The sequence below is a fragment of the Lampetra planeri genome, chromosome 2, assembly GCF_965212315.1.
Source record: "Lampetra planeri chromosome 2, kcLamPlan1.2.h2, whole genome shotgun sequence".
Taxonomy (NCBI): Eukaryota; Metazoa; Chordata; class Hyperoartia; order Petromyzontiformes; family Petromyzontidae; genus Lampetra; species Lampetra planeri.
The window spans coordinates 24,444,686-24,457,077 of record NC_136108.1 but is presented as its reverse complement, the minus strand read 5'-3'; the positions used below and the strand labels follow the sequence as shown (position 1 = coordinate 24,457,077).

Sequence of the window (12,392 nt, the reverse complement as noted above, 5' to 3'; positions counted from 1 at the left end):
GTCACTCACGCAACCAGGTGGTCGTCGTGGCAAAGTGAGGGTGTTCAACATGGCCGGTTTCTCCTCGCGTGTGACGACAGAGGTGGTACGAATCTTGACTTAAAGCTTTCGTGACTGCAGGAATTCATATTCCCTGGGTCTTTCGGTAAAGTCCCGTAGATAGGTTCAAAGAAAATAACAAAAAACTACGATTTTTCGAACGCTTGTATTGCGATCGAAATGTCAAATTATTTTCTTATTTTCTTTGAAGCTATCTACGTGACTTTACCGAAAGACCCAGAAAATAAGAGGTGGTACGCTTTGCAGAGACAACTGGCTCCACAAACGCGGTTCACGTTTATTTGTCGCCTTTATTTTTCAAACGGGTGAACGACCAATGAAGAAAAACGCATTTTCAAAGGACAACTGGGATACAATCTCAAATGCAAGAGTAACAATTGTACAATAAGTGTAAAGCACTGATTCATCGTGAAATTATTAATAGATATAAACTTCAAATTTAAATTATAAGCAAATATTTCGAGGCAAATACATGTTATAAAAAAGTATGTTAAAAAATAAGCAAAAGCATTTGCTCTCTGAATTTGTAAAAAAATTAATCCATCTTCTTGGTTCTTTCGGTAAAGTCACGTAGAAGGGAAATAATAAAATAATAAAAAGTAAACATAATAAAATAATTCTCACGACGTTTCGGCTACAACGCAAGCAGCCGTCCTCAGGTGAAGAATGAAACACCACCAAGCTTGGAGCGTATATTTAAGCTGGGTTGAAGGGGGAAGGAGAGCGCCTTGACAAAATAATTTCCATATCAAGAGGAATTTAGCATATTTATGGGAAATGCGTAGGAGGTGGGCGGAGGGTTTCAAAGTCATATTATGCCCGTGCATTATGCAGGATTAGCAGCATCAAAGGGAGGGGATAGGGGGTAGCATTAACAAAGGGAAGGAATGTTAATAGTATGTAGCTGCAGTTACTAAACCACCACGTAAAAAACTAAAGTATAAACTACATAGTATCATCATTATACTAAATATACTCTCCAATAAGCTGAGCTACTAACAGTAAGTAATACATTACAATTCTATGTCGCAAAAAATATAATATGCTTCCAGCTAAACTGTTTTCCTTTACATCACACGGGTCTACCCCGTACTATATACTACCATAGACAAACCCAACATTAAATTATATACTGTATTACTATACACAATCTATACCTTCGACTATAATATTACCCTAAGTATTATTCTACCCACCCTACTGTATACCACACTGCTGTATATTCACTATACAATTACGATACTGTATATTACCTTATACATTGTATTAAACATTACAATCTTCTTGGTTCTTTCGGTAAAGTCACGTAGAAGGGAAGTAATAAAATAATAAAAATAAAACATAATAAAATAAAATAATTCTCACGACGTTTCGGCTACAACGCAAGCAGCCGTCTTCAGGTGAAGAATGAGACACTACCAAGCTAGGAGCTTATATATAAGCTGGGTTGGAGGTGGAAGAGCGCCTTAACAGAAAGAATGTGCATATGAAGAGGAATTTAGCATATTCATGGGAAATGCGTAGGAGGTGGGCGGGGGGGGGTTTCAAAGTCATATTATGCCCATGCATTTTGCAGGATCAGCAGCACCAAGGGGGGTGCAGGGAGTAGCATTAACAAAGGAAAGGAATGTTAATGATATGTAGCTGCAGTTACTAAACAACCACGTAGAAAACTAAAGTATAAACTACATAAAAAACAAAAGTATAAACTGCATAGCACCATCAGTATACTTACTATACTCTACAATAAGCTGAGTTACTAACAGCAAGTAATACATTACAATTCTACGTCGTAAAAATTATATAATATGCTTCCATCTAAACTTTATTCTCTTACATCACACGAGCATATACCGTACTATATACTGCCATAGATAAACCCAACATTAAATTATATACTGTATTGCTATAAACCACCTTATACATTTTAATATAACACTATGTATTATTCTACCCACCCTAATGTGTATCGAAATGGTTTATTACGTCCTTCCAATGATTGCTAAGCCAGAATCCATCTTCTCGGTTAAAATTGTCTCTGTGTTTGTATATGTGGATCGCCTCATGAACGAATCTCTCATGATAGCCAGATGGCTTGCAGAGAACCTCTGTCTTGGAGAAGTCAATGTCATGTGAGCCCACTGAGTTGTAACAGTGATCTGCCACGGCTGAGGTGTTTGTCCTACCGTGTTTCAGGTCAGCTTTATGTTCACGGATGCGGTCCGAGACATGTCGTTTGGTTTCCCCAATGTAACTGCTACCACAGAGGCAACTTAGTTTGTAGACGCCAGGGTACTGTATGTCTGGAACCACATCTTTTACAGACGGTACCAGATCACGGATTTTATGCACTGTGTTGAATCGGACCTGGATCTTGTGTTTAATCAGGATTTTGGAGATCTTTTTTGTGACCCCAGCAATGTAGGGTAAGGTGATGGTCTTGAAAGGCTCCTCACCAGGATCCTTCTTGATGGTTGGAGTGATGTCTTTGCGGATTGTGTAGTCGGAGTAACCATTAGCCTTAAGAGCTTGGCGTACGTGTTTGAGTTCACTGGAAATGTGTTCATGGTCGGAGATGCATTGGGCTCTATGATATAGAGTCTTGATGAGGGAATTCTTCTGGGATGGATGGTGGTGGGAATCCGGTTTTAGGTAAGCATCCGTATGGGTGGCTTTCCTGTAGAAAGAGTGGCTCATTGAACCATCAGGTCTCCTTTTGATTAGGACATCCAAAAAGGGTAGCTTGCCATCTTTTTCGACTTCCATGGTGAATCTGATGGCTGGGTGTATGGAATTGATGTGGTCGAGAAATTGGTCTAGAGCAGGCCGGCCATGTGGCCAGATGACAAAAGTGTCGTCTACGTACCTCTTCCATAAGGTCGGGCGTAGAGTGGCAGTCTGGATGGCGTCCGTCTCAAATTTCTCCATGAAGATGTTGGCTACAACCGGAGATAGGGGGGAGCCCATTGGGGTGCCCTCAATTTGCTTGTAGAAAAAAAAGATGGCAAGCTACCCTTTTTGGATGTCCTAATCAAAAGGAGACCTGATGGTTCAATGAGCTACTCTGTCTACAGGAAAGCCACCCATACGGATGCTTACCTAAAACCGGATTCCCACCACCATCCATCCCAGAAGAATTCCCTCATCAAGACTCTATATCATAGAGCCCAATGCATCTCCGACCATGAACACATTTCCAGTGAACTCAAACACGTACGCCAAGCTCTTAAGGCTAATGGTTACTCCGACTACACAATCCGCAAAGCCATCACTCCAACCATCAAGAAGGATCCTGTTGAGGAGCCTTTCAAGACCATCACCTTACCCTACATTGCTGGGGTCACAAAAAAGATCTCCAAAATCCTGATTAAACACAAGATCCAGGTCCGATTCAACACAGTACATAATAATCCGTGATCTGGTACCGTCTGTAAAAGATGTGGTTCCAGACATACAGTACCCTGGTGTCTACAAACTAAGTTGCCTCTGTGGTAGCCGTTACATTGGGGAAACCAAACGACATGTCTCGGACCGCATCCGTGAACATAAAGCTGACCTGAAACACGGTAGGACAAACACCTCAGCCGTGGCAGATCACTGTTACAACTCAGTGGGCTCACATGACATTGACTTCTCCAAGACAGAGGTTCTCTGCAAGCGATCTGGCTATCATGAGAGATTCGTTCATGAGGCGATCCACATATACAAACACAGAGACAATTTTAACCGAGAAGATGGATTCTGGCTTAGCAATCATTGGAAGGACGTAATAAACCATTTCGATACACATTAGGGTGGGTAGAATAATACATAGTGTTATGTTGAAATGTATAAGGTATAGGGTGGTTTATAGTAATACAGTATATAATTTAATGTTGGGTTTATCTATGGCAGTATATAGTACGGTATATGCTCGAGTGATGTAAGAGAATATAGTTTAGATGGAAGCATATTATATAATTTTTACGACATAGAATTGTAATGTATTACTTGCTGTTAGTAACTCCGATTATTGTAGAGTATAGTAAGTATACTGATGGTGCTATGCAGTTTATACTTTAGTTTTTTATGTAGTTTATACTTTAGTTTTCTACGTGGTTGTTTAGTAACTGCAGCTACATATCATTAACATTCCTTTCCTTTGTTAATGCTACTCCCTGCACCCCCCCCTTGGTGCTGCTGATCCTGCATAATGCATGGGCATAATATGACTTTGAAACCCCCCCGCCCACCTCCTAAGCATTTCCCATGAATATGCTAAATTCCTCTTCATATGCACATTCTTTCTGTTAAGGCGCTCTTCCACCTCCAACCCAGCTTATATATAAGCTCCTAGCTTGGTAGTGTCTCATTCTTCACCTGAAGACGGCTGCTTGCGTTGTAGCCGAAACGTCGTGAGAATTATTTTATTTTATTATGTTTTATTTTTATTATTTTATTACTTCCCTTCTACGTGACTTTACCGAAAGCACCAAGAAGATGAATCCCTGCAGTCACGAAAGCTTTAAATCGAAACATTACAATTTTATACTATTTATACAATCTGCTATACACTATACCATTGACCGTCGCGTGAAAGATACTAAGAGGAAGCAACGAAATATGTCCAGTTTATCTCTCGCCTCTACAATGACTAATGAACAAAAAGCATTGGGCTAAGTTTGCCTTGAAAGTCTTTATAAAACATGACCACCGAGCCTATCAAATTGTATAATTTTGAAAGTCTTGAAAGTGAGCCCTTGTACCTTGAGATGAAAATGTGTATGCCAAGCCTTTAAATAAATAAAATACACTTTTGGTCTCAAGGCTTTTACCTGGTCTTCAACAAAGGTCTTGTATTGAACAAACAAGACTGTTTTCCTCGTACATAAACTATACTGAATACGCAATAGCAATTACTTTTTTAAGAAAAGTGTATTGTTAGACATCACATCCACAACGACACACACATCCCACGTATTTTTGTAGCATTTGTTACATTGGTAAGAACTCTGAGCTTATTTTTACATCTGAATGTTTCAATGTTTTAAATTGTGTTTTTATCAGAACAAATTATAATTTTACTTGTATCTAAAATATTAGTAGTACTTCATAGTTGAGAGCAATAATCCCAGAATAAGCCATACTTATCAGCACATGGACATTCCTTAGAACTCCTTCTCTCTCACTAAGCATCAGGATTCCTTTCATCGGCGATTACTGGAAAGGTGTATGGTTGACTCATTTCTGAAAAGAGAATATCGTACATTTTTGGTAAAGCATTTGCAGTTGGAACATTAAAACGTAACAAAAATCGACTGTTTAATTGCATACATTTTACCAGATTCGGAATCGTTGGTAGACCAACAATAGTCTGATGTGTTGCGCCCGAAACGTCGTGATTTATTTTATTTTATACCTACGTGACTTTACCGAAAGAACCAAAGAGTATGGATTCCTGCAGTCACGAAAGCTTCAAATCACAATAGTCTGATTTTAAAAGAGATCAATATGTTTGATATCATGCATGGCTCATGAAGAGAATTGAAGTAAGTCTGGAATAGAGTTCAAACTTTAAAACTTGGCTCAAATGTCAAAGTAGGTATCTCCCATCTAGAACATGTTGGAGATACTGAACATCTAGAAAACATATTTGACATATTGTTTAATTAATGCTTGCTATTATGCACCTAAAGACTGTATCAAGCAACACTGTCGCGGAACATTTTTTCCAGTTAAAATTCAGCTTGAGTGGAGGCCAAGGCCAATTTTTAGATAACAAATGCCAGTGTTTTATAAGTCAACGATTGGGAATCAAAATGCAGTGCACAAACCACTGTCACACACTTGAGACTGATACTCCTGCCCACCCACAATGTATCACGCTGCCCCCCCCCCGCACCTCCATTAGCACGAATGGCTACGTATGGTGCGAAAGAAGTTCAACATACACACATACATACAGTGAGGGAAAAAAGTATTTGATCCCCTTCTGATTTTGTACGTTTGCCCACTGACAAAGAAATGATCAGTCTATAATTTTAATGGTAGGTTTATTTGAACAGTGAGAGACAGAATAACAACAACAAAATCCAGAAAAACGCACGTCAAAAATGTTATAAATTGATTTGCATTTTAATGAGGGAAATACGTATTTGATCCCTCTGCAAAACATGACTTAGTACTTGGTGGCAAAACCCTTGTTGGCAATCACAGAGGTCAGACGTTTCTTGTAGTTGGCCACCAGGTTTGCACACATCTCAGGAGGGATTTTGTCCCACTCCTCTTTGCAGATCTTCTCCAAGTCATTAAGGTTTCGAGGCTGACGTTTGGCAACTCTAACCTTCAGCTCCGTTCACAGATTTTCTATGGGATTAAGGTCTGGAGACTGGCTAGGCCACTCTAGGACCTTAATGTGCTTCTTCTTGAGCCACTCCTTTGTTGCCTTGGCCGTGTGTTTTGGGTCATTGCCATGCTGGAATACCCATCCACAACCATTTTCAATGCCCTGGCTGAGAGAAGGAGGTTCTCACCCAAGATTTGACGGCACATGGCCCCGTCCATCGTCCCTTTGATGCGGTGAAGTTGTCCTGTCCCTCTAGCAGAAAAACACCCCCAAAGCATAATGTTTCCACCTCCATGTTTGACGGTGGGGATGGTGTTCTTGGGGTCATAGGCAGCATTCCTCCTCCTCCAAACACGGCGAGTTGAGTTGATGCCAAAGAGCTCCATTTTGGTCTCATCTGACCACAACACTTTCACCCAGTTGTCCTCTGAATCATTCAGATGTTCATTGGCAAACTTCAGACGGGCATGTATATGTGCTTTCTTGAGCAGGGGGACCTAGCGGGCGCTGCAGGATTTCAGTCCTTCACGGCGTAGTGTGTTACCAACTGTTTTCTTGGTGACTATGGTCCCAGCTGCCTTGAGATCATTGACAAGATCCTCCCGTGTAGTTCTGGGCTGATTCCTCACCGTTCTCATGATCATTGCAACTCCACGAGGTGAGATCTTGCATGGAGCCCCAGGCCGAGGGAGATTGACAGTTCTTTTGTGTTTCTTCCATTTGCGAATAATCGCACCAACTGCTGTCACCTTCTCACCAAGCTGCTTGGCGATGGTCTTGTAGCCCATTCCAGGATTTTGTAGGTCTACAATCTTGTCCCTGACATCCTTGGAGAGCTCTTTGGTCTTGGCCATGGTGGGGAGTTTGGAATCTGATTGATTGATTGCTTCTGTGAACAGGTGTCTTTTATACAGGTGTAGGACTTGAAATATGACGCGCCACGCGTTGTTGTTCTGTTGCTATGCAAGCGAGCAGTGTACAGTGGGGGGTATCTGAGGACGGGGTTGTTGTTGTCGGGCGTGAGGGAGACATCGTTAAGATGGGCGACAGGTGTTAGGGGTAACCGAGGACGCAGGCCGGTGATTGGTTAGGAGGGTGAGTAGTTAATGACCGGCGCCGCTCTGGCGGGAATAACAAGGTCACGTGAGGCTGGGGGCCTGGGGGCGAGTGGCGAAGCGGGGGGTGAGATAATTGATTGGGACTGATTGGTGTGGGGATAAAAGGATAGCGTAACGGAGAGACGGGAGTCTTGGTTGGGATTGGAGCTGGAACGGTTGGTGCCAGGGAGAGAGATGGAGCAGGAGTGAGTAGTGAAGATACGATAAGGGTAGCAGTGGATAGAGATAGGATAGAGTACGGTAACAGTGGATAGAGATAGGACAGAGTACGGTAGCAGTGGATAGAGAGAACGTAGAGAGATAGGACAGAGTACGGTAGCAGTGGAGAGAAAGAACGCAGAGTGCGGCAGCAGTGGTAGCAGTGCATCGGAGGAATACAGAGTAGGGTAGCAGCGGAATAACGGACCTTGGGAGAGCAGGAGAGCGAACGGAAAGACATAGAGTGTCATTGATGGCGGATAGTGTAACGGAGCGAACGGGGAAACACGGAGCGGTGATGAGGAGAAGGTGTGAACTCTAAAGTGCGAATAAACGGAACGAGAAAGACAACCGGAGTACGAGTCCTACACAGGTAACAAAGTGAGATTAGGAGCACTCCCTTTAAGAGTGTGCTCCTAATCTCAGCTCGTTACCTGTATAAAAGACACATGGGAGCCAGAAATCTTTCTGATTGAGAGGGGGTCAAATACTTATTTCCCTCATTAAAATGCAAATCAATTTATAACATTTTTGACATGCGTTTCTCTGGATTTTTGTGTTGTTATTCTGTCTCTCACTGTTCAAATAAACCTACCATTAAAATTATAGACTGATTATTTCTTTGTCAGTGGGCAAACTTACAAAATCAGCAGGGGATCAAATACTTTTTTCCCTCACTGTACACTCATAAATACATACCAAGCATGTCTCCTTTCAGCAGCTCCCACTCAATCTTCACCAGGTGATTGTAGCGCGCCACCCTCTCGCCACGGAGAACACCTCCAAGGATCAAGAAAGAGGCCCCCATGCCAAGGGCCTTCGTGCAACAAACGCCGACGCGCATCAAACGTCACTCGGTACCTCCAACTCAGGTAATCATTCTCCAGCTCCCACTTGACCACTCTCTATTAGGCTCAGCTAAGAGAGAGTGGGTCAAGCAGCTTCTGGCTGGCCATCGAACAAAGACGGTCACCGCGTCGCGCACGTTCAGATGCGCTTCTGCGGCCGTCTGGAACGCTCTTCCTTCCGATATGAGGAAGCCACTGGAGCTATGCACTTTTAAAGCTAGATTGAAAAGTAATTTCTTGAGAACTGCTTTTTGTGTTTAGTTTGTAATCTTTTCCCCGCAACTCCGGTTCGCACGGGTAGCTACATATGGTGTGAAAGAAGTTCAATATACATACATACATTACTGCTGATCCCACTGTGCCTGATTTTTAAAAAAACGTAATAAGCAATGCATACGATTGCTATCAGGAAAGGGTCATGGAGGATTCAGGCCAAGTTGAAAAGTACAACAACAAAACATTGAAGATGTGATTAATTGCAACATCAGCTGGCAGAAGTGGAAAATTCCAACAAATGCACACAGTGAGGGAATATTCTCTCCATCAAATTAATTTTCAAAGGGAAAACAATGTTGAGTGCTACAGAAAGAGTAACCCTGATGTTGGAAAAAGAAAAAAAATCATCGCATTACATACGTGGAATAGACCACAGCATTGACAAGAGTTACATTTTTTAAGAAATGCACCTCTCGTAACGCAGGGAGTAGTGATAAAACCCTCTGTCTGTAGTAAGGACCCGATGTAAAACACACAAACACTGAACCAATTTTATGTCCTTGGAATCCTTGTTTCTGTTAACATTCCTCCACAATCTTACCATGTCCACCAAACTACCATCTGGTGTATCTCCAGAACACGCTCCAAAAGCAACACACAACCCTTTGCCTAATACACACACACACACAACAAAATGACATCGTTAGGTTGGATACATGAGTAAATGTTGCCAGTGGGCACCTATGAAGGCCAAAAGGGCCCAGAACAGGGTGGTCAAGTACCATGCTCAGATAATAATATTAATTTACACTTATTAAGTGTCTTTCACAAAGTCTCCAGGTGCTGTGCATGAAAAGGACAAAGGTAATAAAGAGAGAACCCTGTGGGAAAATAAGAGCCAGAAAGGACCAAAGCTTATGCGATGAAAGTTGTTTTAAAATTTTGTTTTTCGTCGAAACTTAGTGGTATTTACACTGTCGGAGCCTCATCTCCCCTATTAGGGAGACCCACAACTGGGGGGCCACCAGGAAGGAGTTCCAAAACTGGGGGGCCACCACAGTAAGTGCCCGATCACTCCAAGAGCACAGCAGAGATGGAGGTATATGTAGAAGGGCACCACAAGTAGATCTTAAAGATCTTGAAGGGGCACAAGACTGAATTAGCTGCTGAATATAAAGTGGAGACAGTCCTTGTAAGGCCTCACATGGTTCTGTTATCCTTGTGTGGGTTTCGATGTCAAAACCGTTTCGGGACCTTTGACGCCTGCCATGCGGATGCGAAGTGCTATATTAGTTACAATTGATGATAATGAGTTTAACATGGATCACCAGTGATAAAGAAAGTGAGCAAAAAACGATGCCTTCTTACCTTGCAAGTATCTCGAAGCCTGCAGCAAGTCAGAGACGGTCACTTGGTTGGTGTGTTTGATAATCACACCGGTAGCCTTCAGTGTTCCTGTTATGTGTTCCAAATTGTCCAGTTCAGCCAGGCGACAGGAATTTTCATTGAAAATGAAACATTTTCCACCAACGGCTGAGCTGAGCCTACGCCACTGCTCATGGTCCTGGGAAAAGATTCCCACAGGCAAATTGGTAAAAAGGTTTACATTTAGAATGGAAAAAAATTACTTGAAAAAAATTAACATTAGTAAATTTGTGACTTGTACTTGAGACAAACCATGAACGTTTCCACAGAGCTACCACCACACCTACCGTTACTCAAGCACATTCACCGAGAAAGCGATTTAACCGCTGACTGCATCATCATCAGCCTCCATGTCCAGGTACTGCCTCGTTGGTTGGTAACATCTCTCCAAGCCTTCATAGCGTCCCATGTTCTGTCTTACTGAGCATCTCTGCATCTATACCAATACACCTTTCAGCATGACATTTTCGTGCCAGCATGCTGCAGTGTTGCTCCCTCCTCTCGCTTGCATATTTACCCTTGCATAATTTTGAACTGATAATAAAAAGCCACATACCAACATGTGCAAACGAGACAGTATTCGCAAGAGTATGGGGGATGGCGACAAGGTGGGTTGGCCTTCATCATCGCCCAGTGGATAGATCACGGCTGAGGACGACAACCGTATGAGAACAGCGTTGAGTTCACACCGCTTACTGCTCACAAACGGTACCTCAGGGCACAGGGGGTCGATGAGCGCTACGACAGCTGGGTGCTGGTCCAGCAGCTGTGCGTACAGCTCCACCATGTCGGTAGTGGCTTTGAATGACCCACTGGCAACCTCATAGCGGCTCTTCTCCTGTGTAACACGACAAACACACGCGGCCATGTGCAAACAAGATCAAGACATCATCACGGCCAAAGCTGTCGATGCCACCACACTACACCAGGGCTTTCAACCCTCCGCTAGACCCTGTGGCTGCTGCACAGTAGGCATGCAGCAGACCTCAAAGATCTGCCCTGACAATCTCCCACCATCTGGCCTTAGGTATACTATTCTCCTTGGTCACCGGACTCATGGAGACCGCGCCAATGCTTGTTTTCAGTAACCGGCCTTACCCCCTCCTGCACATGTACTCCTTAGCAGAACCTATTTTTTTCTGAATCTATCTGGTTCATATCTACCAACATCTTGACCACATGGAGGAGCCATTTCATCTTTGCCAGCAAAAGGCAGATGTGTGAGCTGTGGGAGAAATATTTGTCTTTATGCAATTATGTAGACCAAGAAAGTTAAATTATTAAAGTGAATTATCTTTTTTAAAGTTTGTATCCAGAACACATCAGGGGCTGATTCAAACCATGTAGTCAGGGCCTAATTCAACTGGGTCTACCTGGATCTGCTCACCACATCCAGTATACCTCCTGCTGTGGTTGTGGCTACTCATCACATGCCTATGCCAGTCTACAGTGACCTGCAAAATAATAAGTGAAACATGAATCTTTGCCTGCAGAAATCAGCGGGTGAAGATCCAGACAAGCTACGCTTTGAGATTGCTGCGCTGTGCGCTGTGTGGCACTCACATAGTCCATGACTTCGTGAGCGGCACAGTTGAGGGCCAAGTGGAAGTCGACGCCTGCTGTGAGACCCAGGCTCCTTGCCACCTCCTCAACGATCTCCAGAGGCCTCTCCAGTTTGTCGCATCCAATCAGCGGGGCCCCCACAGCACCGACCACGTGCACCGTCTCATAGGGAACACAATCCCCCACACCTCCGATTAACACGGTTGGCTACGTACGGTGCGAAAGAAGTTCAAAAGCCATACATACAAACCAAGTTCATCCACCACCATTTCTTACAAGTGATGTGTAGACCGACCATGAGTGAGGATGTCTTAACAATAGTTGTATATAATACTCGTTGCATTGTACTGTACAGATGGGCAAACAGAAATACAACGCAAAGTTACGTGAAGTTACTATGGCAGAACAGGGAACAGGATATGTTTGGAACATTGATTTAGAGTGTTTTTTCTTCGGCTTTTGATTATAGCTCTAGTTTGGAGTTCCCTTGAGTTAGAATGTTTTAGGCTTATTTTCCAAAATATTATCTCTCATCTATGCAAGACTAAAGTCTTGAAAGTAACTAATTAGTAAACAGCTGCATTCCGTAATAGGCTGGTTTTTGTTCATTATTGTTGTAACCATTCCAGCTATTGAGAA

The 12,392-nt window shown here is 42.9% G+C and overlaps 1 protein-coding gene across 1 annotated transcript in view; it reads right to left on the bottom strand.

Annotated features, from left to right (window-relative positions):
• Positions 1-4,868: 4,868 nt before the first annotated feature.
• Positions 4,869-12,392, bottom strand: part of ENO4 (enolase 4) — a 43,211-nt gene continuing 35,687 nt past the window's right edge. Inside the window, exons 9-14 of the mRNA XM_078611270.1 lie at positions 11,754-11,915; positions 10,903-11,028; positions 10,134-10,329; positions 9,367-9,434; positions 8,401-8,518; positions 4,869-5,286 (exon numbers count right to left, since the gene is read on the bottom strand). Coding sequence (XP_078467396.1) covers positions 5,228-5,286; positions 8,401-8,518; positions 9,367-9,434; positions 10,134-10,329; positions 10,903-11,028; positions 11,754-11,915 — 729 coding nt within the window. The 3' untranslated portion in view covers positions 4,869-5,227. The remainder of the gene's footprint in view (positions 5,287-8,400; positions 8,519-9,366; positions 9,435-10,133; positions 10,330-10,902; positions 11,029-11,753; positions 11,916-12,392) is intronic.